This window comes from Oncorhynchus clarkii, chromosome 28 (assembly GCF_045791955.1).
Source record: "Oncorhynchus clarkii lewisi isolate Uvic-CL-2024 chromosome 28, UVic_Ocla_1.0, whole genome shotgun sequence".
Taxonomy (NCBI): Eukaryota; Metazoa; Chordata; class Actinopteri; order Salmoniformes; family Salmonidae; genus Oncorhynchus; species Oncorhynchus clarkii.
Genome location: NC_092174.1, coordinates 24,014,548 through 24,040,669, shown reverse-complemented (window position 1 = coordinate 24,040,669; position 26,122 = coordinate 24,014,548). Strand labels below are relative to the sequence as shown.

Here is a 26,122-nt window from a genome sequence, read left to right as displayed (position 1 = left end):
GACATCTTGTGGAAGCCCTAGGAAGTGCATGCACATCCATATCTAAAATGGACATCAAATGGCACTGTTTTCAAAATCGAGTTCTCACTTCCTGTTTGGATTTCTTCTTGGGTTTTTGTCTGCCATATGAGTTCTGTTATACTCACAGACATAATTCAAACAGTTTTAGAAACTTCAGAGTGTTTTCTATCCACCAGTAATATGCATATATTCCCATCTGGGAAAGAGTAGGAGGCAGTTTACTCTGGGCACGCCTTTCATCCAAAAGTGAAAATGCTGCCCCCTAGCCCCAACATGTTGTTCTTAACTGACTTGCCTAGTTAAATAAAGGTTAAACAATAAAAAAATAATAGGTTATAGGCCCTACAGTCAGTGTCTGATCTGAAGAGTAGGCTACATACAGTTTCCTTGACATCTCATATGCCTACTTGAAGTCACCTTCTTGTGACTGTCGAATTTGTATAACACCTCATAATCATCACACATACACTTTCCCAAACATTACTTTTCTGGCCCTCCCTTCTCTTTATTTCCAACTCTATATTTGAATTAAACTCCGACATTGTCCTTTTTGCCTCAGTGGATTGATGTACATTTTTTCTGCCTGTTCCTAAAAGCATTTAGCCATGGCGTGTAGACAAGCGTACAGTTAGACCCTAAAGCTTAGGCTTACGCACTAATGCCAGATAGCCTAGAATAATTAATAAAAATTCATGGCTTTTTGTAGGTAGGCTATTGTTTCCTCTTTATTCAACCCACGCTTCAAACACACAATATTTAATGACCCTAAACACGCCTGACCTGTGGATATAACTGCGGGGACTGCAGTTTGAGTCAACCTGCGCATCACTAACATGCATGTATGTTAGGGCTGACCCCATTTAGTCGACTAGTCGATTGTTTGGTCGATAGGCTGTTGGTCGACCGAGATTTCTTTAGTTGAACATATAATCAATAGCCTAACTGTTAAATGTCCCTGGATTTATAAATCATCAATATATATACAGAAATAAGACCAGTTAGCCTCGTGCTAGCCTCATCTCCCGGCTAGCCAACAATGTAAACCAACTACAATATCTCTCTTGCCAATTGGCCTGGACCCGTTGTCGACACAGAGCCCTGCCAATCCATCACGACTGGTCTGCTGATGTAATTTGGCTCTCAACCGGCCTCTGCGTCGTGGATGTCAGTGAAGACCCATCTGCTAGCCCCAGCCCGCTAGCTTTCTGAACGCCGTGTCTCTCTCTCGCCTAGCGTAGTAACGACTACCGAACGGCTCCCTGTTTCATCACCTACTGGACTGTTCATTAACACGGTACTTCATTTTGTTTATCTGTCGGCCCCAGCCTCGAACTCAGGCCCTGTGTGTAGCTAACTGACTCGCTCTGCCCATTCATCAGCCTTTTACCCGTTGCTGTTGTCTTAGCTGTTTACCCGTTGTTGTCTTAACCCTTGTTGTCTTAGCTCTCCCAATCAAAACCTGTGATTGCTTTCTGCCTCTCTCTGTCAATATGCCTTGTATACTGTTGTTTAGGGTAGCTCTCATTGTTTTATTTACTGCGGAGCCCCTAGTCCCGCTCAACATGCCGTAGATAGCTCCTTTGTACCACCCCCCACACATGCGAAGACTTCACTTAGCTTAATTGGTGCCTCCAGAAATGCAACCTCTCTCATCGTCACTCAATGATTAGGTTTATCTCCACTGTACTCGCACTCTACCATACCCCTGTCTGTACATTATGCACTGAATCTATCCTACCACGGCCAGAAATCTGCTCCTTTAATTCTCTGTTCCCAACGCACTAGACAACCAGTTCTTATAGTCTTTAGCCATACCGTCATCCTACTCCTCCTCTGTTCCTCTGGTGATGTAGAGGTTAACCCAGGCCCTGTGTGTCCCCAGGCGCTCTCATTTGTTGACTTCTGTAACTGTAAAAGCCTTGGGTTCATGCATGTTAACATCAGAAGCCTCCTCCCTAAGTTTGCTTTATTCACTGCTTTAGCACACTCCGCCAACCCTGATGTCCTAGCCGTGTCTGAATCGTGGCTTAGGAAGGCCACCAAAAATTCTGAAATTTCCATCCACAACTACAACATTTTCCATCAAGATAGAACTGATAAAGGGGGAGGAGTTGCAATCTACTGCAGAGATAGCCTGCAGAGTTTTGTCATACTATCCAGGTATATGCGCAAACAGTTCGAGCTTCTACTTTTAAAAATCCATCTCTCCAGAAATAAGTCTCTCACTGTTGCCGCTTGTTATAGACCCCCCTCAGCTCCCAGCTGTGCCCTGGACACCATATGTGAATTGATTGCCCCCCCATCTATCTTCAGAGTTCATACTGTTAGGTGACCTAAACTGGGATATGCTTAACACCCCGGCTGTCCAACAATCTGAACTAGATGCCCTCAATCTCACACAAATGATCAAGAAACCTACCAGGTACAACCCTAAATCCGTAAACATGGGCACACTCATAGATATCCTCCTGACCAACTTGCCCTCTAAATACACCTCTGCTGTTTTCAACCAGGATCTCAGCGATCACTGCCTCATTGCCTGCGTCCGTTATGGGTCCATGGTCAAACGACCTGGCCTGGGTATCCATGAAGGATATTGACCTCATCCCGTCAGTAGAGGATGCCTGGTTGTTCTTTAAAAGTGCTTTCTTAAATATGCATGCCCCTTGAAAAAAAAGTAAAGTCTGGTTCACTCCAGACTTGACTGCCCTTGACCAGCACAAAAACATCCTGTTGCGTACTGCACTAGCTTCGAATAGTCCCCGCGATATGCAACTTTTCAGGCAAGTCAGGAACCAATATACAGAAAAGCAAAGGCTAGCTTTTCAAACAGAAATGTGCATCCTGCAGCACTAATTCCAAGGAGAATGGAGAATGAGAGCACCTCCTCCCAGCTGCCCACTGCACTGAGGCTAGGAAACACTGTCATCACCGATAAATTCACAATAATCGAGAATTTCTTTTTTTTTTACCCCTTTTTTCTCCCCAATTTTGTGGTATCAAATTGGTAGTAGTTACAGTCTTGTCTCATCGCTGCAACTCCTGTACGGACTCGGGAGAGGTGAAGGTCGAGAGCCATGCATCCTCCGAAACACAACCCAACCAAGCCACACTGCTTCTTGACACAATGCCCATCCAACCCGGAAGCCAGCCGCACCAAAGCGTCAGAGGAAACACCGTACACCTGGCGACCGTGTCAGCGTGCACTGCACCCGGCCCGCCACAGGAGTCGCTAGTGCGCGATGAGACAAGGATATCCCTGCCGGCCGAGCTGGTCACGGGTGCACCTCAGCCACACTCAAGGTACTAAACAATATCATAACCGCCATCGATAAAAGACAGTACTGTGCAGCCATCTTCATCGACCTGGCCAAGGCTTTCGACTCTTATCGGCAGACTTTGTTTCTTTAATGACTGCCTCACCTGGTTCACTAACTACTTCTCAGATAGAGTTCAGTGTGTCAAATCAGAAGGCCTGTTGTCCGGACCTCTGGGGGTGCCACAGGGTTCAATCCTCGGGCTGAATCTTTTCTCTGTTATACACTGCTCAAAAAAATAAAGGGAACACTTAAACAACACAATGTAACTCCAAGTCAATCACACTTCTGTGAAATCAAACTGTTCACTTAGGAAGCAACACTGATTGACAATACATTTCACATGCTGTTGTGCAAAAGGAATAGACAACAGGTGGAAATTATAGGCATTTAGCAAGACACCCCCAATAAAGGAGTGGTTCTGCAGGTGGGGACCACAGACCACTTCTCAGTTCCTATGCTTCCCGGCTGATGTTTTGGTCACTTTTGAATGCTGGCAGTGCTTTCACTCTAGTGGTGGCATGAGACGGAGTCTACAACCCACACAAGTGGCTCAGGTAGTGCAGCTCATCCAGGATGGCACATCAATGCGAGATGTGGCAAGAAGGTTTGCTGTGTCTGTCAGCGTAGTGTCCAGAGCATGGAGGCGCTACCAGGAGAAAGGCCAGTACATCAGGAGACGTGGAGGAGGCCGTAGGAGGGCAACAACCCAGCAGCAGGACAGCTACCTTCGCCTTTGTGCAAGGAGGAGCACTGCCAGAGCCCTGCAAAATGACCTCCAGCAGGCCACAAATGTGCATGGGTCTGCTCAAACGGTCAGAAACAGACTCCATGAGGGCGGTATGAGGGTCCGACGTCCACAGGTGGGGGTTTTGCTTACAGCCCAACACCGTGCAGGACGTTTGGCATTTGCCAGAGAACACCAAGATTGGCAAATTCGCCACTGGCGCCCTGTGCTCTTCACAGATGAAAGCAGGTTCATCTGAGAACATGTGACAGAGTCTGGAGACGCCGTGGAGAACGTTTTGCTGCCTGCAACATCCTCCAGCATGACCGGTTTGGCGGTGGGTCAGTCATGGTGTGGGGTGGCATTTCTTTGGGGGGCTGCACAGCCCTCCATGTGCTCGCCAGAGGTAGCCTGACTGCCATTAGGTACCGAGACCCCTTGTGAGACCATATGCTGGTGCGGTTGGCCCTGGGTTCCTCCTAATGCAAGACAATGTTAGACCTCATGTGGCTGGAGTGTGTCAGCAGTTCCTGCAAGAGGAAGGCATTGATGCTATTGACTGGCCCGCCCGTTCCCCAGACCTGAATCGAATTGAGCACATCTGGGACATCATGTCTCACTCCATCCACCAACGCCACGTCGCACCACAGACTGTCCAGGAGTTGGCGGATGCTTTAGTCCAGGTCTGGGAGGAGATCCCTCAGGAGACCATCCGCCACCTCATCAGGAGCATGCCCAGGCGTTGTAGGGAGGTCATACAGGCACGTGGAGGCCACACACACTACTAAGCCTCATTTTGACTTGTTTTAAGGACATTACATCAAAGTTGGATCAGCCTGTACTGTGGTTTTCCACTTTAATTTTGAGTGTGACTCCAAATCCCGACATTCATGGGTTGATAAATTTGATTTCCATTGATAATTTTTGTGTGATTTTGTTGTCAGCACATTCAACTATGTAAAGAAAAAAGTTTTTAATAAGAATATTTCATTCATTCAGATCTAGGATGTGTTATTTTAGTGTTCCCTTTCTTTTTTTGAGCAGTGTATATCAATGATGTCGCTCTTGATGTGGGTGATTCTTTGATCCACCTCTACGCAGACGACACCATTCTGTATACATGTAGCCCTTCTTTGGACACTGTGTTAACAAAACTCCAAACGAGCTTTAATGCCATACAACACTACTTCCGTGGCCACCAACTGCTTTTAAATGCTAGTAAAAACTAAATGCATGCTCTTCAACCGATCGCTGCCCGCACCCAAACGTCCTACTAGCATCACTACTCTGGATGGTTCAGACTTAAGAATATGTGGACAAATATAAACACCTAGGTGTCTGGTTAGACTGTAAACTCTCCTTCCAGACTCATATTAAGCATCTCCAATGCACAATTAAATCTAGAATAGGCTTCCTATTTCGCAACAAAGCCTCCTTCACTCATGCTGCCAAACATACCCTCGTAAAACTGACTATCCTACCGATCCTTGACTTTGGGGATGTCATTTACAAAATAGCCTCCAACACTCTACTCAGTAAATTGGATGCAGTCTATCACTGTGCCATCCATTTTGTCACCAAAGCCCCATATACTACCCACCACTGCGACCTGTATGCTCTCGTTGGCTGGTCCTCGCTACAGGTCATCTATAAGTCTATGCTAGGTAAAGCTCCGCCTTATATCAGCTCACTGGTCACCATAGCAACACCCACGCGCTCCAGCAGGTATATTTCACTGGTCATCCCCAAAGCCAACACCTCATTTGGCCGCCTTTCCTTACAGTTCTCTGCTGACAATGACTGGAACAAATTGCAAAAATCTCCCTCACTAACTTTAAGCGTCAGCTGTCAGAGCAGCTTACCGATCCCTGCAGCTGTACACAGCCAATCTGTAAATAGCCCATCCAACCAACTACCTACCTCATCCCATATTTGATTTTGTTTTTCTGCTCTTTTGTACACCGGTATTTCTACTTGCACATCCTCATCTATCACTCCAGTGTTAATTGATAAATTGTAATTACTTATTTATTGCCTTACCTCCTTACTACATTTGCACACACTGTATACAGATTTTTCTATTGTGTTATTGACTGTACATTTGTTTATGTGTTTTTGTTGCACTGCTTTGCTTTATCTTTGCCAGCTCGCAGTTGTAAATGAGAACTTGTTCTCAACTGGCCTACCTGGTTAAATAAAGGTGAAATAAAAATATATAAAAAATGTAGCAGATATTGGATATGGTATAAAGAGGATGTGGCCTACAGGCTGGAGATAAAATGTATGACAATGTAATGAGAAGGACGCTTTTTACATCATGCAGGTTCCTCAGATCAAACAGCCTAACCTATATGGGCACAATCAAATAAAATGTGAACTGTCATGTTAACAAACAACATATCCTAAAATCAGAACAGGCCAAAGTAAAATGGACATTATGGAATGGACAATCACTGTTGTCCAGGTGTTTCACCCCATTGCCATGATCAGTGGTTTCAAGTTTGTTTCTGTAAAAAAAATTGACAAGCTGATTACAGCGAGAAAAAATTGCTTCTGCATTACCCGCTGTGTAAACACATTGCGAATAGGCTCACTATACATCCTTATAAAGTTGGGTAACTGATACTCAGTGCATAAATAGCCAAATTGATTAGTCACAGGAATCAGGACAAATAAAGCCAACGCAATGGCCTGTTTTACAAATGGTGGGCCTACCACATGGATGGGCATCCATAAAATGCCCTTGGGCCGACATGGTAGGCTACAACCAAGTAAGCACAAGCAGACATCTTTTGGATGTCTTTTTTTGATATTGTCCGGACTTTGTTTTTTGGTGTTTTACAAATGGTAGGCTTACCACATAGATGGGCATTCATACAATTACATTTCAGGCAACACTGTAGGCTACACCTCAGTAAACATGGACCAACACCAACGCCTTTTGGACATATTTTCTTGGTGCAGTTCCAGACCGGCCTTGATTTCCACATCCACTGACATTGGTTTTTGGTCTAAATATAGACATCTATAAATGACGTATTCAACTTTCATTCAGAACCAAATATGAGCCTGATTTCAACACCCCCGTCTGTAAAGTATGTATTTTCAACATCTGGAAAATAAGTATTTTCAACCTTCATTCAGAACCGAAAATGAACCAAATTTCAACGTCTGGAAAGTACATCTTTTTCAACGTCTGGAAAAGATGCCTTTTCAGCGTCCTAGAAAATATACATTTGAACATTAAGAAAATACCTTTCACCCTTCCAGACTCATATCAAACATCTCCAATCTAAAATCAAATCTAGAGTCGGCTTTCTATTCCGCAACAAAGCCTCCTTCACTCACGCCGCCAAACTTACCCTAGTAAAACTGACTATCCTACCGATCCTCGACTTCGGCGATGTCATCTACAAAATAGATTCCAATACTCTACTCAGCAAACTGGATGCAGTTTATCACAGTGCCATCCGTTTTGTTACTAAAGCACCTAATACCACCCACCACTGCGACCTGTATGCTCTAGTCGGCTGGCCCTCGCTACATATTCGTCGCCAGACCCACTGGCTCCAGGTCATCTACAAGTCCATGCTAGGTAAAATGGCAACACCCACCCGTAGCACACGCTCCAACAGGTGTATCTCACTGATCATCCCTAAAGCCAACACCTCATTTGGCCGCCTTTCGTTCCAGTTCTCTGCTGCCTGTGACTGGAACGAATTGCAAAAACCGCTGAAGTTGGAGACTTTTATCTCCCTCACCAACTTCAAACATCTGCATTCTGAGCAGCTAACCGATCGCTGCAGCTGTACATAGTCTATCGGTAAATAGCCCACCCAATTTACCTACCTCATCCCCATGCTGTTTATATTTACTTACTTTTCTGCTCTTTTGCACACCAGTATCTCTACCTGTACATGACCATCTGATAAATCAAATCAAATCAAATCAAATCAAATTTTATTTGTCACATACACATGGTTAGCAGATGTTAATGCGAGTGTAGCGAAATGCTTGTGCTTCTAGTTCCGACAATGCAGTAATAACAAGTAATCTAACTAACAATTCCAAAACTACTGTCTTGTACACAGTGTAAGGGGATAAAGAATATGTACATAAGGATATATGAATGAGTGATGGTACAGAGCAGCATAGGCAAGATACAGTAGATGGTATCGGGTACAGTATGTACAAATGAGATGAGTATGTAAACAAAGTGGCATAGTATAGTATAAAGTGGCTAGTGATACATGTATTACATAAGGATACCGTCGATGATATAGAGTACAGTATATACGTATGCGTATGAGATGAATAATGTAGGGTAAGTAACATTTATATAAGGTAGCATTGTTTAAAGTGGCTAGTGATATATTTACATCATTTCCCATCAATTCCCATTATTAGGGTGGCTGGAGTTGAGTCAGTGTCAGTGTGTTGGCAGCAGCCACTCAGTGTTAGTGGTGGCTGTTTAACAGTCTGATGGCCTTGAGATAGAAGCTGTTTTTCAGTCTCTCGGTCCCAGCTTTGATGCACCTGTACTGACCTCGCCTTCTGGATGATAGCGGGGTGAACAGGCAGTGGCTCGGGTGGTTGATGTCCTTGATGATCTTTATGGCCTTCCTGTGACATCGGGTGGTGTAGGTGTCCTGGAGGGCAGGTAGTTTGCCCCCGGTGATGCGTTGTGCAGACCTCACTACCCTCTGGAGAGCCTTACGGTTGAGGGCGGTGCAGTTGCCATACCAGGCGGTGATACAGCCCGCCAGGATGCTCTCGATTGTGCATCTGTAGAAGTTTGTGAGTGCTTTTGGTGACAAGCCGAATTTCTTCAGCCTCCTGAGGTTGAAGAGGCGCTGCTGCGCCTTCTTCACGATGCTGTCTGTGTGAGTGGACCAATTCAGTTTGTCTGTGATGTGTATGCCGAGGAACTTAAAACTTGCTACCCTCTCCACTACTGTTCCATCGATGTGGATAGGGGGGTGTTCCCTCTGCTGTTTCCTGAAGTAATTTATCACTCCAGTGTTAATCTGCAAAATTGTAATTATTCGCCTACCTCCTCATGCCTTTTGCACACAATGTATATAGACTCTCTTTTTTTCTTTTTTTTTCTCTCCAGATCGCAACCCCATAGAAAATCTTTGGAGGGAGTTGAAAGTCCGTGTTGCCCAGCAACAGCCCCAAAATACTTATTTTCCACCATAATTTGCAAATAAATTCATTAAAAATCCTACAATGTGATTTTCTGGATTTTTTTTCTAATTTTGTCTGTCATAGTTGAAGTGTACCTATGATGAAAATTACAGGCCTCTCTCAACTTTTTAAGTGGGAGAACTTGCACAATTGGTGGCTGACTAAATACTTTTTTGCCCCACTGTATATTCACGCCTAGAATAAAAACCTCCAGGCTTGCATCCTAACTGCCAATTTATTCGGAAAAAATAAAGAATTACAGGGAGCAGTTTGAAAAATAATAATCCTGTCCGAATCATCTTCTGGAATAACTGACATTCTGGACTAATAGTTACATAACTGACGTTCTCTAGTAATACTAGTCCTGTGCGAATAGGTCTTTGGTCTAAAGAGAGCAAGGGATGAGGGAATAGGGAATGTTTTTCCTAAACAAATTAGGGATTTCAGAAACACAACTTTTCAGTCAAAAATAGCTTTAATTATGTTGCACCTTCAGCCACATGGACAGCGCAATAAACACTTTGATGTTCTGTGGTGTTCACTGCAGGAGGGAGGAGAAAGAGACAACTGGATGCTAGTCACAGTCACCCCGTGTTTGTTTTTTTAACACAGCGCAGCAAGTCTTAGCCTGGCCCAGCACTATTAAATCAATTTCTAGTCATTTGTGTGTCTTCGTTATTTAATCAAACTGTGTGCTTAAAGCATCAGACAAGCTCAGTGAATATTGTTGATTTGATTAAAACACATAGGATGTGTCAATATATGGAAAATATACGTTTAAAAATGTCAGACGATTCTTGGTCGACAAAGATTTGTTTTAGTCGGGACAGCCCTAATGCATGCACAGAGCAGTTTCTACAATGACTGAATTGCATATTAAGATCATGTCACAACAATCAACCCACTTGGCATACGCTGGTCAATCAATGTTGCTTCCACAATGAAATTTCATTGACCCAACGTGGCATTGATGTTGAATTGACGTCTGTGCCCAGTGGGAAGCATTTCACTGTGAGCCAGCGTAGCTATTCTAAGCTGCAGCAAGAAACCCTCACGTGAGGGCAAAGGTGCTCCCATAGGACCATAAACTCCATGAACAAACCAGTGTCTTATGCATAAATGCACACAAGTACATACAGGGGCTAAGTTGGGTAGAGACAGAGAGAGAAGAGGGTTGAGAGAGCGAGTGAGAGAGTAAGAGAGAGAAAGCGAGAGAGACAAAGAGAAAAGAGAGAGATAGAGCAGGGAGGGGAGTAGGAGGGAGTACATTAAATAGAGTAGGATGAGAAGTTAGACTGGCAAGCTAGTCTTGGGGGAACTCACCAGAAGTACCATAGTCTCTGGATGGAGAGAGCTCGGACACAGCACCGCGTCCCACAACAGTCCTCATACGACCGGCATCTACAACGCACACACACACACACACACACACACACAGACACAGACACAGACACACACACACACACACACAGAGGAAGCCTTACAATCACCAGCATCTAGAAAACTGAGAGAGAAGGCTTTTCTACAAACAGTACAGTCCTCCAATAACCCTCTCAAAACACATTAAGACAAATGGCAGTTCTCATATGCACAGTACTGAGATAAATGTCTGAGACAAATACCAAGAGGCCCAGGAGAATAGACATATCAAGCAGGTGACAAACGCTCTGCAGTCTAAGGTGAATATTAAGTAAACTATTGAGGGAGCACTAGAATTTGTTCCAATTTAATTTCAGTTTGTCTTGAGTCCCTGAGCTGAAGTTGGATATCTACAGTTGAAGTCGGAAGTTTACATACACTTAGGTTGGAGTCATTAAAACTTATTTTTCAACCACTCCACTAATTCCTTGTTAACAAACTATAGTTTTGGCAAGTCAGTTAGGACATCTACTTTGTGCATGACACAAGTAATTTTTCCAAAAATTGTTTACACAGAGATTATTTCACTTATAATTCACTGTATCACAATTCCAATGGGTCAGAAGTGTACATACACTAAGTTGACTGTGCCTTTAAACAGCTTGGAAAATGCCAGAAAATGATGTCATGGCTTTAAAAGCTTCTGATAGGCTAATTTACATAATTTGAGTCAATTGGAGGTGTACCTGTGGATGTATTTCAAGACCTACCTTCAAACTCTGTGCCTCTTGGCTTGAAATAATGGAAAAATCTAAAGAAATCATCCAAGACCTCAGAAAAAAAATTGTAGACCTCCACAAGTCTGGTTCATCCTTGGGAGCAAATTCCAAATGCTTGAAGGTACAACGTTCATCTGTACAAACAACAGTACGCAAGTCTAAACACCATGGGACCACGCAGCCGTCATACCGCTCAGGAAGGAGACGCGTTCTGTCTCCTAGAGATGAACATACTTTGGTGCGAAAAGTGCAAATCAATCCCAGAACAACAGCAAAGGACCTTGTGAAGATGCTGGAGGAAACAGGTACAAAATGATCTATATCCATAGTAAAAACAAGTCCTATGTCGACATAAACTGAAAGGCCGCTCAGCAAGCAAGAAGCCACTGCTCCAAAACCGCCATAAAAAAAAGCCAGACTACGGTTTGCAACTGCACATGGGGACAAAGATCATACTTTTGGAGAAATGTCCTCTTGTCTGATGAAACAAAAATAGAACTGTTTGGCCATAATGACCATCGTTATGTTTGGAGGAAAAAGTGGGAGGCTTGCAAGCCGAAGAACACCATCCGAACCTTGAAGCACGGGGGTGGCAGCATCATGTTGTGGGGGTGCTTTGCTGCAGGAGGGACTGGTGCACTTCACAAAATAGATGGCATCATGTTGAAGGAAAATTACGTGGATATATTGAAGCAACATCTCAAGACATCAGTCAGAAAGTTAAAGCTTGGTCGTAAATGGGTCTTCCAAATGGACATTGACCCCAAGCATACTTCCAAAGTTGTGGCAAAATGGCTTAAGGACAACAAAGTCAAGGTATTGGAGTGGCCATCACAAAGCCCTTACCTCAATCCCATAGAAGATTTGAGGGCAGAAATGAAAAAGCTTGTACGAGCAAGGAGGCCTACAAATCTGACTCAGTTACACCTGCTCTGTCAGGAGGAATGGGCCAAAATTCACCCAACTTATTGTGGGAAGCTTGTGGAAGGCTACCCGACATGTTTGACCCAAGTTACACAATTTAAAGGCAATGCTACCAAATACTAATTGAGTGTATGTAAAATTCTGCCCCACTGGGAACGTGATGAAAGAAATAAATGCTGAAATAAATAATTATCTCTACTATTATTCTGATATTTCACATTCTTAAAATAAAGTGGTGATCCTAATTGACCTAAAACAGGGATTTTTTACTTTTTTACTAGGATTAAATGTTAGGAATTGTGAAAAACTGAGTTTAAATGTATTTGGCTAAGGTGTATGTAAACTTCCGACTTCAACTCTATCTGAACCCCCTGCTGATCAATTGTCAGCATCTGTATGCAGGAGAGCTGATGATGAATGGCTCTCATTGTGATGCCTTTATTTGTATGGTAGGTTCAACGGAACCAAGAGTTTTCAAGTCTTGGTTCCATTGAACATGCCATGTAAATAAAGGCATTTTAATTAATGATATGAAGAGTGCCTTGGTCCTCCTTTCTCTTTGATGATTTTTTTTAACACGTTTTACCAAATAATAACTATCTACAAAGACCTACTATTGTTTACCCTGGCAGCACTTCCCTTCCTTTTTTTGCTACATGCTCTCATTGTGACTTGACTACTCTACACACACACACACACACGCAGGCACGCACGCACGCGCGCACACACACAAAATGTTTTATATGTCAAATACAGGAACCTTTAGGTAAGAATGAATCATACTTAGTCATTGAAGTAAGTAGAAACTCATTCATTTTAACAAATTACTTTTCTAGTTTTTTCTATGTCGATGGGGCAGTGCTTATTGTGTGAGGCAGAGACGTGATTTGGCAGTTCCAGGCTTCAGATCTGCAATGCGCAGAGAGCCGCGGTATCTGATGTTTTTCAAGGGCAGATAGCAGTTTCAGTTTTAAACATAGAAGAGATATGATCTATGGCATCATTACAGATTTCAGAGAAATGTTCATCATCCACTGATCTGCACCGAACATCCAAATCCTCTGGCTAAATCAACGGCAATCCACTTCCATGACAAATCCTCCACAACATTTGAAATACTCCCTCTCCTTCTGTCAGTATTTTGTACTGTATTTTAAAACCAGCAGTACTATAAGTGTGAGAGCTGAATTTCCGGCTTTCAGCATTAAGGCCATCCATTACACAAGTCATTAGCAGCACACCGCTAGGAGAGGGCATAGAGCTGAGCCAGCATTCTCTTAATAGTGCACTATTTCAATTCCACAGTCGCCCTGCAATATACTGTATTTCATTAGATCTGTGTGTGCACTATTTTACAGAGGCAATTCAATCCAAATCCCCCAGTCACTGCAGCATGCTAACTCCCAGTAATGCTTTCTTCTCTCTCCTACCATAACTCCAAGTCCATCCTTAGGCTTTACATTTTTTATAACTCCTACTGATGCACCACCACTGTAGTGCATTTTTAAAAGCTCCTCATACATTGAAAATGAGGCCTTTCTAAAAAGCAAGTGGTAGAATTCTGCAGCCAGCCTAGTGGCTAACATGTTTTTATAATTGCAAAGACTCTGTCTGAAGACTAATTATTAGCCCATTAGTTCAATGATTTAGATAGAAGTCAAAGAGCTTCTCCAATGTGATTTCTCAACCCAGTGGATGCTGTGTAGTCTCAAAAACCAGACCCTCGGCAACACAGTGACTATGGTCTGGTTTCATTGATGGAGTTTTTAGGCATAGAGGAACTACGTCACAGCCTACGTCACTACCTTTCCACTTAAATAAAATACTAAATAGTGGCTAGCAAGATGGAGAGCGCAAAGCTTATTTTTAATGAGTGCATTTTGCAAGTGGCTAGTTTGCATCAACTACCTTAACTAAAACCACTACAAAGGTTTTGTCTGCAAACTTTGGTTTTGAATCCCGACATTATGGCATATCTGCCTGGTGATTTGTTGGGAGTCCCCAGATTTTTTTCACCTTATCAATGTAGGCAGTGACGTAGGTATTCTATGCCAAAAGAGTCCATCGTAGAAGCCAAACCCTAATCACTGTGATGCCTAGGGTCAGGTCCTCGAGACTAGATGCTGTGTTGGATTTGATGATTGGATTTGGAAAAGCTACAGCTTATTCATTATTTCCCTTCGCCGCTTCGACAGCATGCTTTTTGAATGACTGCCAAAATGAGTCTGCTATGATAGTGGAGTGAGTCAAAGGCTGGTATTGACTCATAATAACGTTACCAACCTGGGTTATTTCTCTGTATTCATTTTCTTTAACCAAACACCACCCGGCCTTCAAACAAGCCAGAGGGAATCAATAGACTGCACTCTTTAAATTCACAGTTTAATCTGAATGGCAGAAGGTTGAAAACAAATAAATGTGTCTTATAAAATATTAATGTCTTACTATTAACAATTAATATACAGTATGCTGCAATGTAATTTTGTCTGTGCCCAGATGAATTATGTTACCCGTGTGTATGTACACTATACTTACATGAAATAGATTGGGTAGCCTCCTTCAAAATACCAGCAGTACTTCTTGGAAGCTGTGCACTGTATATGAGAAGAGGAAAACTGGTCATTGATTTATAGTTGCTGGTAGGAAATCAAAGACCAATCTCAGAGGGAAAATGAAGCATCATGATGAAATCATCTTGAAAGGCAGATAAGAAATGAGAGAACATGTTGAATGGCCATTGTGTTGGGCATGTAAACATGTCAACCATGTGAATTCCTTGTAGTTGAATTTCTCTGTGATGTGCCAAATGTGACCACCAAACAGGACTTGGTTGTCTTGTCATAAACATTGGTATTATAAATATCACTTACTTAAGCAAAGTTCATATTTCATGAACCAAACTTTTATTTCATGCTCTATGTTCAGAGGCCAACTCAAGATGATTGTGAACCGCTGACTGCAAAGTCCAGACGAGACCAGAACCCACTCTGCACACATACAATGCAGCCTCTGTCAGACCAGGCCCAGGGCTTTGTGTATAACAAGCCTCTAAATGAGATACTGGAGAAAAACAGGCTGTGGACTCACTATTACTGCCCTCACTGGGCATAATCACAAGCTATTCCACTGTGTTCTTTTCTGAGGCTCTGGCTTGTATGATGATGAGACGTCCACTTTGTTTGATGTCCTTCCATCACCATTTAAGGCATGTGTGACCTGTGAGGCGAGCCAGCTAGCATTCGCCCTTGTTTAATGGGAGTAATTGTGGGAAACACTCCAGCCTTTTTTCCACACCAGCCTGCCAGGTGGATGTTTGTCCACGGTCAATTGCAGCTAGCAGGGTGTCCCTTCCAAATACAGTCATGGCAGGGGGACACAAAGGCAGCCCCTGAGCAGGACTGGAGCCTGCCTTTGTGGTCACGGAAAGGACCACAAAGAGCTGTTTGTCACTGCTTCAGCTCAGTGACAATTAACAATGGTTAGCAGAGGAAGAGCTGCCTCGTGTGTGTGTGTGTGTGTGTGTGTGTCTGTGTGTGTCTGTGTGTGTCTGTGTGTGTCTGTGTGTCTGTGTGTCTGTGTGTCAGTGGAGGCTCCTCAGAGGAGGAAAGGGAAGACCATCCGTCTCAGCGAATTTCATAATAATAACATTGTGAAACATTAAAAAAGGTGATTGTTTTTAGATAAATCTATACTAAATATATTTATGTCACCAAATAATTTATTAAAACACACTATTTTGCCATAAAGGTCTACAGTAGTCTCAGCAGCACTCTTTAGGCTAGCACAATGGTGTAGCCAGGGGAGAGCAAGATTATGTCCTCCTCTGAGTACATTGACTTCAATACAAAACCTAGGAGGCTCATGGTTCTCAAACCTTTCCATAGACTTACACAGTAATTATGACAACTTCCGGAGGGCGTCCTCCAACCTATCAGAGCTCTTGCAGCATGAGCTGACATGTTGTCCACCCAATCAAAGGATCAGATAATTAATCTAGTTCTGAAAGCATAAGCTACAGCTAGATAGCACTGCAGTGTATAAAATGAGAGAGAAATACAATAGTTGAACAGTTTTGAATAAATAAATAATTTTCAAAATTAAGGAAAAGCAAGAGAGAGAAAGAGAGTTAAAAATATATACTGTGAAATATAGTTTTCACTTACTTAGCTAGCGTCAAATGCAGCTAGCTAATTTAGCCTACTCAAACACCCGGCTCAAACAAGGTCGGATGCTATGTTAGTTAGCTGGCTATGGGTATCCAACACTGGAACTCTTCCAAGTTAAGGTACGTTTTGGTTTTATTCATGTATTACCACCGGGGCCCACCGGTGTAACTGCTAAAGTGCTAAAGTGTTTGTTCTAGTAGCTATGTTGACTATGACGTGACAATGATGTAGGCTGTGTGTAGCGGATAGTAGTCATGATATGAAGGTTTGGCTTGGAAAGGTTTCTTCACCTAGATAGATGGAATTATATATACAAGAATTTGTGCGTGATCAGGGGTGTTTTCATTGTGCCTTTTCTGTTGAAAAACTTTTCTTAAACAGAAGCAAACGGAACGAAACATGTATAACCATATCTGAATTTGTCCACTCAAAACTCTTGTTTGCAGATGTTGGACTATTGATTACACCCTAGATCAGCTAGATGCACGCAAGAGTGTGCAAGGCGGCATTGAATGTGGCACTGTCTGTCACCTTGATTACTCAAAATTCTCTCGACCCGAATTACCTACATTGTCAACTTTCATTCATATGCTAGGTTGTAGCAACCTCATGAAAATTCGAATATCATGTAGTAGCCTAAACCTATCGATGTTACATTGAGCTGGGTGAATGGAATATGAATGACAGTCATCCAATATGCTGTAATAGGACATGTTCATAAAACAAAAATCATCCTTCCTCATCTTAAACGTCACCAACCACCATAGGTGTGTGTTGTCTCTTATTTGATGGAACCAAATGATCAGCGGCAAGACAAGGCCAAACTAATTCATATTGTGGTATGATATGATCCAGGCTGATGTAAATATGAGCCCAGTAAGATTGTTATGAAGGCTGAATTTTTCAAAATAATGTTTAATTTCAAGAACATAAAATAGATCTTAATACATTACCACAGAATAGCCTTCGATATACCACTGACTTATGTAACCTTACATAACTGCCTAACTTTCATACGCCTTAATAGTTTTCAATAGCCTACAATTTCTGCAGCAGCAAGGCACATTGTTATGTTGACATTTAATTGGCTTTAATTAATATTTGAGAGACCAACGAGTCAGAATCAAAAAGAGGGCAATAATTCTTCACTTTCATATTGATTGAATTACTGACTATAAATATCAGATACTCACCTCATCCACTAACCAAAACAGAAATATGATTCCACACAGAACTGCCATAATTCACGAGATGTCAACACCGGACAGTAGCCTTGTTCACCTAAACACCGTGATAATCCAAAATTCATCAGACATAGAAATCATTCTTTGTCCATCTCGTCGCATAGTGCGTTTGCAGTTTGGCGAGCCACGGGCCACGACTGTTCTGTGTTTATTTCGCGCTGTCAATCGGTGCCATTGGTTGGTGCGGCTTCAAACAGTCAAACAATCGGAGCTGATCTGTTCTTCACAGTTGAGTTCGTCACTGGCAATTAGCTTTAGCATCAAATCGTATTGTACATATTATTTTTTACAAACGTACGTGTTTTCCCTCTGCACACATACGCGTAAAGATGATCATGATCCACACGACACGCCCCTACAGTATCCCTAGGAACACTGCACTCAAGGACGCAGAAGCACTGCTTGAAAGCGCTCGCAGACCATTCATTCAGAACAATTTTTTTTAACCCATGACAGGCTATGACTCCACACTGCTATAGAGTTGAATACCCCTGCTATAGAGGTTTTGTCATTTGTAAGAGTAATGAGTAATGAATGAAGGATTTAATACATTAATATATTTTCTGATCTTATTGGTGTGGGTGTGTCTAAATGTTGCCTACATGTTGTCTAAATGTTTCATGAGTAGCCCATAGTGTTCTCTCTGATCGCCACCAGTTACTCTCTGTGAGTCTCACAACAGAAGTAGATGGCACAGGCAGGAGCAACACTCATGTCCATCGCCTGGCAACCATATATCCTTCAGATCAGACCAGTATCATGGCCCTGGGTCCGGGTTGCAACAGCTTGTGTGCTTGTGTGCTTGTGAAACATCAATACAGAATAGTTCTCATGCATGCCTCTACAATGCTTTATTATTGGTGGTTGCCTGCCTGAAATCTTAAGCTGTCAATCGGTGCGGCTTCAGACAGTCAAGCAATTGGAGCTGATCTGTTCTTCACAGTTGAGATTGTCACAGGCAAAGTCATTTCCGGGCAAGAGTGTCTGCTGGCATCATGCTTGATGAGTAAACAGTGTTTACTCATTAGGTGTGCTTGCTGAACACAAAGCACAACTCTTGATTTCTTACAAAGTCATATTTAGATGTGCTTGCTGAACACAAAGCACAACTCTTGATTTCTTACAAAGTCATATTTAGATGTGCTTGCTGAAGGCAAAGCACAACTCTTGATTTCTTACAAAGTCATATTTAGATGTGCTTGCGGAAGGCAAAGCACAACTCTAGATTTCTTACATAGTCATATTATTATTAGATTTCTTTAGCCAGCTCTAGAGCTTAAATCTCTGGAGTTTAAATATTTAAGACTGCCCCAACTCAGATTGCTTGAGGATTGTATTATAGAATTTATACTTTTTTAACTATAACAATATTTAAATTATCTCCCAATGCATTTCAATGGCATAAAAAGGCCTATAGACTTGAATGGTCAAAAAAAAGCTACAATTCTAGACCTTTCTCATACACGGTTTAAGCTGTCAACACCAAACCGACATTGAGATGTTCAGACTGGCCCAACTTAGATTTCTTGTCAAAGGATATATGATACTATGTATACCTTTGGAACTATACATTTTAAATTGGCATAAATTAACATGGGTTTGAATGAGAACCATAGGAATACAGTGGTTGCTATTCTAAATGGCCCTGCCCCTACAAGCTACAAGACCAACTTTAAAACGTTCAGGTTATCCTAACTTCAAATTCTCTAAAACCAGAATGAGACAAAATAATATGAGAATATTGTTCCTACTGGAAGATGAGGAAAAATGAGACCTTTCCAGCTACGTGATCATGCTGATATCGGAGGAGCTTGACATTGATGTATCAACGTAGGATCTGGAGCGATGCCATCGGATCAGCGTCAAACAGAAGAACGCTAAATATCCTTGCATGGTCACCTTTAAGCTGTGGAACTATAAGACCAAAGTCAACATTCTGAAGGCACAGGAGGGAAAGGAAATCAAAATCCATGGTCAGTACATTTGATTCCTCCAGGACCTGTCTGCTAAACTGAGGAAAAAACACAAGAGATTAATTCCGATCAGACAGTCACTGGAGGAAAAAGGTATCAAGTCTCAACTCCGATTCACGACAGTACTATGGGTATGAAAGGGAACACATAAAAAGCGATAAGTATACTAGGCTACATACAGTGATTCCCAAGACCAGCTCATCGTAAATTGAGACAATATGTGAGTGGGTGTATGTATGAGTCGGTGTATGTGTAGGTGATGTACAGTGCCTTGCGAAAGTATTCGGCCCCCTTGAACTTTGCGACCTTTTGCCACATTTCAGGCTTCAAACATAAAGATATAAAACTGTATTTTTTTGTGAAGAATCAACAACAAGTCGGACACAATCATGAAGTGGAACGACATTTATTGGATATTTCAAACATTTTTAACAAAATCAAAAACTGAAAAATTGGGTGTGCAAAATTATTCAGCCCCTTTACTTTCAGTGCAGCAAACTCTCTCCAGAAGTTCAGTGAGGATCTCTGAATGATCCAATGTTGACCTAAATTACTAATGATGATAAATACAATCCACCTGTGTGTAATCAAGTCTCTGTATAAATGCACCTGCACTGTGATAGTCTCAGAGGTCCGTTAAAAGCGCAGAGAGCATCATGAAGAACAAGGAACACACCAGGCAGGTCCGAGATACTGTTGTGAAGAAGTTTAAAGCCAGATTTGGATACAAAAAGATTTCCCAAGCTTTAAACATCCCAAGGAGCACTGTGCAAGCGATAATATTGAAATGGAAGGAGTATCAGACCACTGCAAATCTACCAAGACCTGGCCGTCCCTCTAAACTTTCAGCTCATACAAGGAGAAGACTGATCAGAGATGCAGCCAAGAGGCCCATGATCACTCTGGATGAACTGCAGAGATCTACAGCTGAGGTGGGAGACTCTGTCCATAGGACAACAATCAGTCGTATACTGCACAAATCTGGCCTTTATGGAAGAGTGGCAAGAAGAAAGCCATTTCTTAAAGATATCCATAAAAAGTGTTGTTTAAAGTTTGCCACAAGCCACCTGGGAGACACACCAAACATGTGGAAGAAGGTGCTCTGGTCAGATGAAACCAAAATTGAACTTTTTGGCAACAATGCAAAACGTTATGTTTGGCGTAAAAGCAACACAGCTCATCACCCTGAACACACCATCCCCACTGTCAAACATGGTGGTGGCAGCATCATGGTTTGGGCCTGCTTTTCTTCAGCAGGGACAGGGAAGATGGCTAAAATTGATGGGAAGATGGATGGAGCCAAATACAGGATCATTCTGGAAGAAAACCTGATGGAGTCTGCAAAAGACCTGAGACTGGGACGGAGATTTGTCTTCCAACAAGACAATGATCCAAAACATAAAGCAAAATCTACAATGGAATGGTTCAATAATAAACATATACAGGTGTTAGAATGGCCAAGTCAAAGTCCAGACCTGAATCCAATCGAGAATCTGTGGAAAGAACTGAAAACTGCTGTTCACAAATGCTCTCCATCCAACCTCACTGAGCTCGAGCTGTTTTGCAAGGAGGAATGGGAAAAGAATTTCAGTCTCTCGATGTGCAAAACTGATAGAGACATACCCCAAGCGACTTACAGCTGTAATCGCAGCAAAAGGTGGCGCTACAAAGTATTGACATAAGGGGGCTGAATAATTTTGCACACCCAATTTTTCAGTTTTTGTTTTGTTAAAAAAGTTTGAAATATCCAATAAATGTCGTTCCACTTCATGATTGTGTCCCACTTGTTGTTGATTCTTCACAAAAAAATACAGTTTTATATCTTTATGTTTGAAGCCTGAAATGTGGCAAAAGGTCGCAAAGTTCAAGGGGGCCGAATACTTTCGCAAGGCACTGTATGTGCATATGAATGGGAGAGTGAAGGGGGGTGAATATGAATATGTGTAGGAGTGCGGGCGGGAGAGAATGGGTGTGCGGAGGTATAGGGTGTATGTTGTGTGTGATTGAAGAAGAATGTATAAGTAAATGTATAGAGGGGTGTAAATGTGTCTGAGAAGAAGGGGGGGGGGGGGGGGGGCGGAGGTTGGGATAAACTAGGCCTGGGTGGGTAAGAGAGGGCAAGGATGGGAGGTGGTGATAATCTTGGCTTGTGGGAGCAAGGGTTTGTAAGGATGGGTGGCTGGTACTACATAGCTATACGGAATTGTTTTAAGAAATATATGTACTGTATAAAAAATGTGTTTGATTACAAATTATTTTTGGCCTTACTGCCCATGCAAAGGCATTGAATAACATATTCACTACATGGAACAACAGATAGTCACCCCCCAAAAAAAATCTGAAGGAAGTTTGTTCGGAAGAGTCTGTTCTATATCTGAGAGAAATAAGAAAGATTAGGAAACACTTTTTAATTATTATTTTTTACATATATTTAACTTCTTCTTTTTGGCACTAAACAGTCTCTATATATACTTCCATTCATTTTTCAACCGGTACTGGGGGACCTTCAGACCAGTCTTGTGAGGCCTGTGAGCATCCTACAGCAAAACAACAAACACGTGCGTGTTTGTGAGTCTCACCTGTCATTTTGGAGTCACTTTTATTATAAATAAGAATATGTTTCTAAATATTTCTTCACTACTGTGGATGCTATCATGATTACGGAAAATCCTGAATGAATTGGGAATAATGATGAGTGAGAAAGTTACAGACGCACAAATATCATACCCCCAAGACATGCTAACCTCTCACCATTACAATAACAGGGGAAGTTTTTTGGGGGGGGTATGATATTTGTGCTTCTGTAACTTTCTCACTCATCATTATACATGATTCATTCAGGACCTTCTGCAATCATGGTAGCATTCACATTAATGTGGAAGTGTTTGGAAACATTTTATTCTTATTTACAATAAAAGTGACTCTAAAATGACACAATACATTATTTACCATTCATTTCTATTGGGCACAAAATAATCTGAAACACAACCAAGACAAACAGCAAATAAATCCAACAAATTTGTAGAGTCATTGCGTGCAATGAATATGGGACCCAAATACTTAACTTTTTACTACTTTAATACACATACGGTATAAGTTAATTTGTCCCAATACTTTTGCTGCCTTAAAATGGGGAGACTATGTACAAAATGTGCTGTAATTGCTAAACTATTCACACGATATGGATAAAAAATACCCGCAAATTAAAGCTGACTGTCTCCCGAATTTTGTGATATCCAATTGTGATCTTGTCAAGTCTCAAACTTCGCCTCTTCCGAGGAGTTGCAGCGATGAGACAAGATCGTAATCACAAAATTGGGCAAATTTAAAAATAAAAAAAGGTACAGTGAGGTTGTGGATCAGAAAACCAGTCAGTATCTGGTGTGACCACCATATGCATCATGCAGCGTGACACATCTCCTTCACGTAGAGTTGATCAGACTGTTGATTGTGGCCTGTGGAATGTTGTCCTACTCTTCTTCAATGGCTGTGAGAAGTTGCTGAATATTGGTGGGAACTGGAACATGCTGTTGTAATCCACACCAAGTGAAATCACTGCAACACTTAAGCTGCAGTCAGGTTCAGAATGGGTGGAAAGAAATAAGTTAGAAATATGTTCGTTTCAAAAACTGAAAGCATTATATTTGGGACAAATCATTCACTAAACCCTAAACCTCAACAAAATCTTGTAACGAATAATGTGGTAATTGAGCAAGTTGAGGAGACTAAACCATGGATTCTAAACTGTCATGGTCAAAACATATTGATGCAACAGTAGCTAAGACGGGCACCGGTCTGTCCATAATAAAGCGCAGCTCTGCCTTCTAATCAACGCTATCAACAAGGCAGGTCCTACAGGCCCTAGTTTTGTTGCAACTGGACTACTGTCCAGTCGTGTGGTCAGGTGCCACAAAGAGGGATTTAGGAAAATTACAATTGGCCTAGAACAGGGCAACACGGCTGGCCCTTAAATGTACATGGAGAGCTAACATGAATAATACATATGTCAATCTCTCCTGACTCAAAATAGAGGAGAGATTGACTTCATCACCACTTTTTGTTGTGGGAAGTATTGACATGTTGTATGCACTGAGCTGTCTGTTTAAACTACTAAGGCAGCAGCTAATGGGGATCCATAATAAATACAAAACCTTCTCAGACCTTCTAACCCTCGCAAGGCTGCAGGCCCAGACGGCATCCCCGCTCGAGTCCTCAGAGCATGCGCAGACCAGCTGGCTGGTGTGTTTACGGACATATTCAATCAATCCTTATCCCAGTCTGCTGTTCCCACATGCTTCAAGAGGGCCACCATTGTTCCTGTTCCCAAGAAAGCTAAGGTAACTGAGCTAAATGACTACCGCCCTGTAGCACTCACTTCCGTCATCATGAAGTGCTCTGAGAGACTAGTCAAGGACCATATCACCTCAACCCTACCTGACACCCTAAACCCACTCCAATATGTTTACCGCCCCAATAGGTCCACTGACGACGCAATCGCCATCACACTGCACACTGCCCTAACCCATCGGCACAAGAAGAATACCTATGTAAGATTGCTGTTCATCAATTAAAGCTCAGCATTTAACACCATAGTGTCCTCCAAACTCGTCATTAAGCTCAAGAACCTGGGTTTCGACCCCGCCCTGTGCAACTGGGTCCTGGACTTCCTGACGGGCCGCCCCCAGGTGGTGAGGGTATGAGAGTAGGTAACAACATCTCCACCCCGCTGATCCTCAAAACTGGGTCCCCACTAGGGTGCGTTCTCAGCCCTCTCCTGTACTCCCTGTTCACCCACGACTGCGTGGCCATGCACACCTCCAACTCAATCATCAAGTTTGCAGACGACACTACAGTGGTAGGCTTGATTACCAACAACAATGAGACGGCCTACAGGGAGGAGGTGAGGCCCCCGGAGTGTGGTGTCAGGAAAATAACCTCACACTCAACGTCAACAAAACAAAGGAGATGATTGTGGGCTTCAGGAAACAGCAGAGGGAGCAGCCCCCTATCTACATTGACGGGACAGTAGTGGAGAGGGTGGAAAGTTTTAAGTTCCTCTGTGTACACATCACGGACAAACTGAAATGGTCCACCCACACAGACAGCATGGTGAAGAAGGCGCAGCAGCGCCTCTTCAACCTCAGGAGGCTGAAGAATTTGGCTTGTCACCAAAAACACTCACAAACTTTTACAGATGCACAATCGAGAGCATCCTGTCGGGCTGTATCACCGCCTGGTACGGCAGCTGCTCCGATGATAACCGTAAGGCTCTCCAGAGGGAAGTGAGGTCAGCACAACGCATCACAAGGGGCAAACTACCTGCCCTCCAGGACACCTACACCACCTGATGTCACAGGAAGGCCAAAAAGATCATCAAGGACAACAACCGAGCCACGGCCTGTTCACCCCGCTATCATCCAGAAGGCGAGGCCCGTACAGGTGCATCAAAGCAGGGACCGAGAGACTGAAAAACAGCTTCTATCTCAAGGCCATCAGACTGTTAAACAGCCATCACTAACATTGAGTGACTGCTGCCAACATACTGACTCAACTCTAGCCACTTTAATAATGGAAAAATTGATGTAATAAATGTATCACTAGCCACTTTAAACAATGCCACTTTATATGTTTACATACCCTACATTACTCATCTCATATGTATATACTGTACGCTATACCATCTACTGCATCTTGCCTATGCCGTTCGGCCATCACTCATTCATATATTTTTATGTACATATTCATTCCTTTACACTTTTGTGTATAATATAGTTGTTGTGAAATTGTAAGGTTAGATTACTTGTTAGATATTACTGCATGGTCGTAACTAGAAGCACAAGCATTTCGCTACACTCCCATTAACATCGGCTAACCAGGTGTATGTGACAAATAACATTTGATTTGATTCTCCCCTACCAACCTACACGTGCACTCCTGTGTGAATCACAGCAGGCCACCTTGTCATCCCCATGGCAAAGCTCCAGGGCTAAGCTTGGGCGGCAGGGCCTTCTCCAGGGTCGCTCCTCCCTCCAGCAATCTGTGGTTCTAAGTCCATCACCATCTTTCAGTCCATCCTGAAGCCCCACCGCTTTGACAAAGCCTATCCTTAATCCCCCCCCACCCACACACACACACAAAGAAATACACTACTCTCTTCACCATACTGAGCAGCACCTAACCCAAAGCCTTACCCTAAACTGTGTTCATATCCAAATCCCAACCCTACATCACACTCTATCCCTTTCTTGAGCCCACCCCTCTCTTTATTCATGTTCTTGTTTAGTCTGATGTTTTGACTCCTGTTAATTTGTTTGTTTTTGTAGTAACTTTGGGTCCTTGAAAAGCGCTCTATAAGTACCATGTACTATTATGACACACGGTGACTATTTCATCAAGGATGAAAAGCCAGAATCATACAGGAA

At 42.6% G+C, this 26,122-nt stretch overlaps 1 protein-coding gene across 1 annotated transcript in view; it reads right to left on the bottom strand.

The window, feature by feature from the left end:
• LOC139387088 (WW domain binding protein VOPP1-like) overlaps positions 1-18,104 on the bottom strand; it is a 28,689-nt gene extending 10,585 nt beyond the window's left edge. The window contains exons 1-3 of the mRNA XM_071133083.1: positions 17,677-18,104; positions 14,853-14,911; positions 10,579-10,656 (exon numbers count right to left, since the gene is read on the bottom strand). Coding sequence (XP_070989184.1) covers positions 10,579-10,656; positions 14,853-14,911; positions 17,677-17,724 — 185 coding nt within the window. The 5' untranslated portion in view covers positions 17,725-18,104. The remainder of the gene's footprint in view (positions 1-10,578; positions 10,657-14,852; positions 14,912-17,676) is intronic.
• Positions 18,105-26,122: the final 8,018 nt, after the last annotated feature.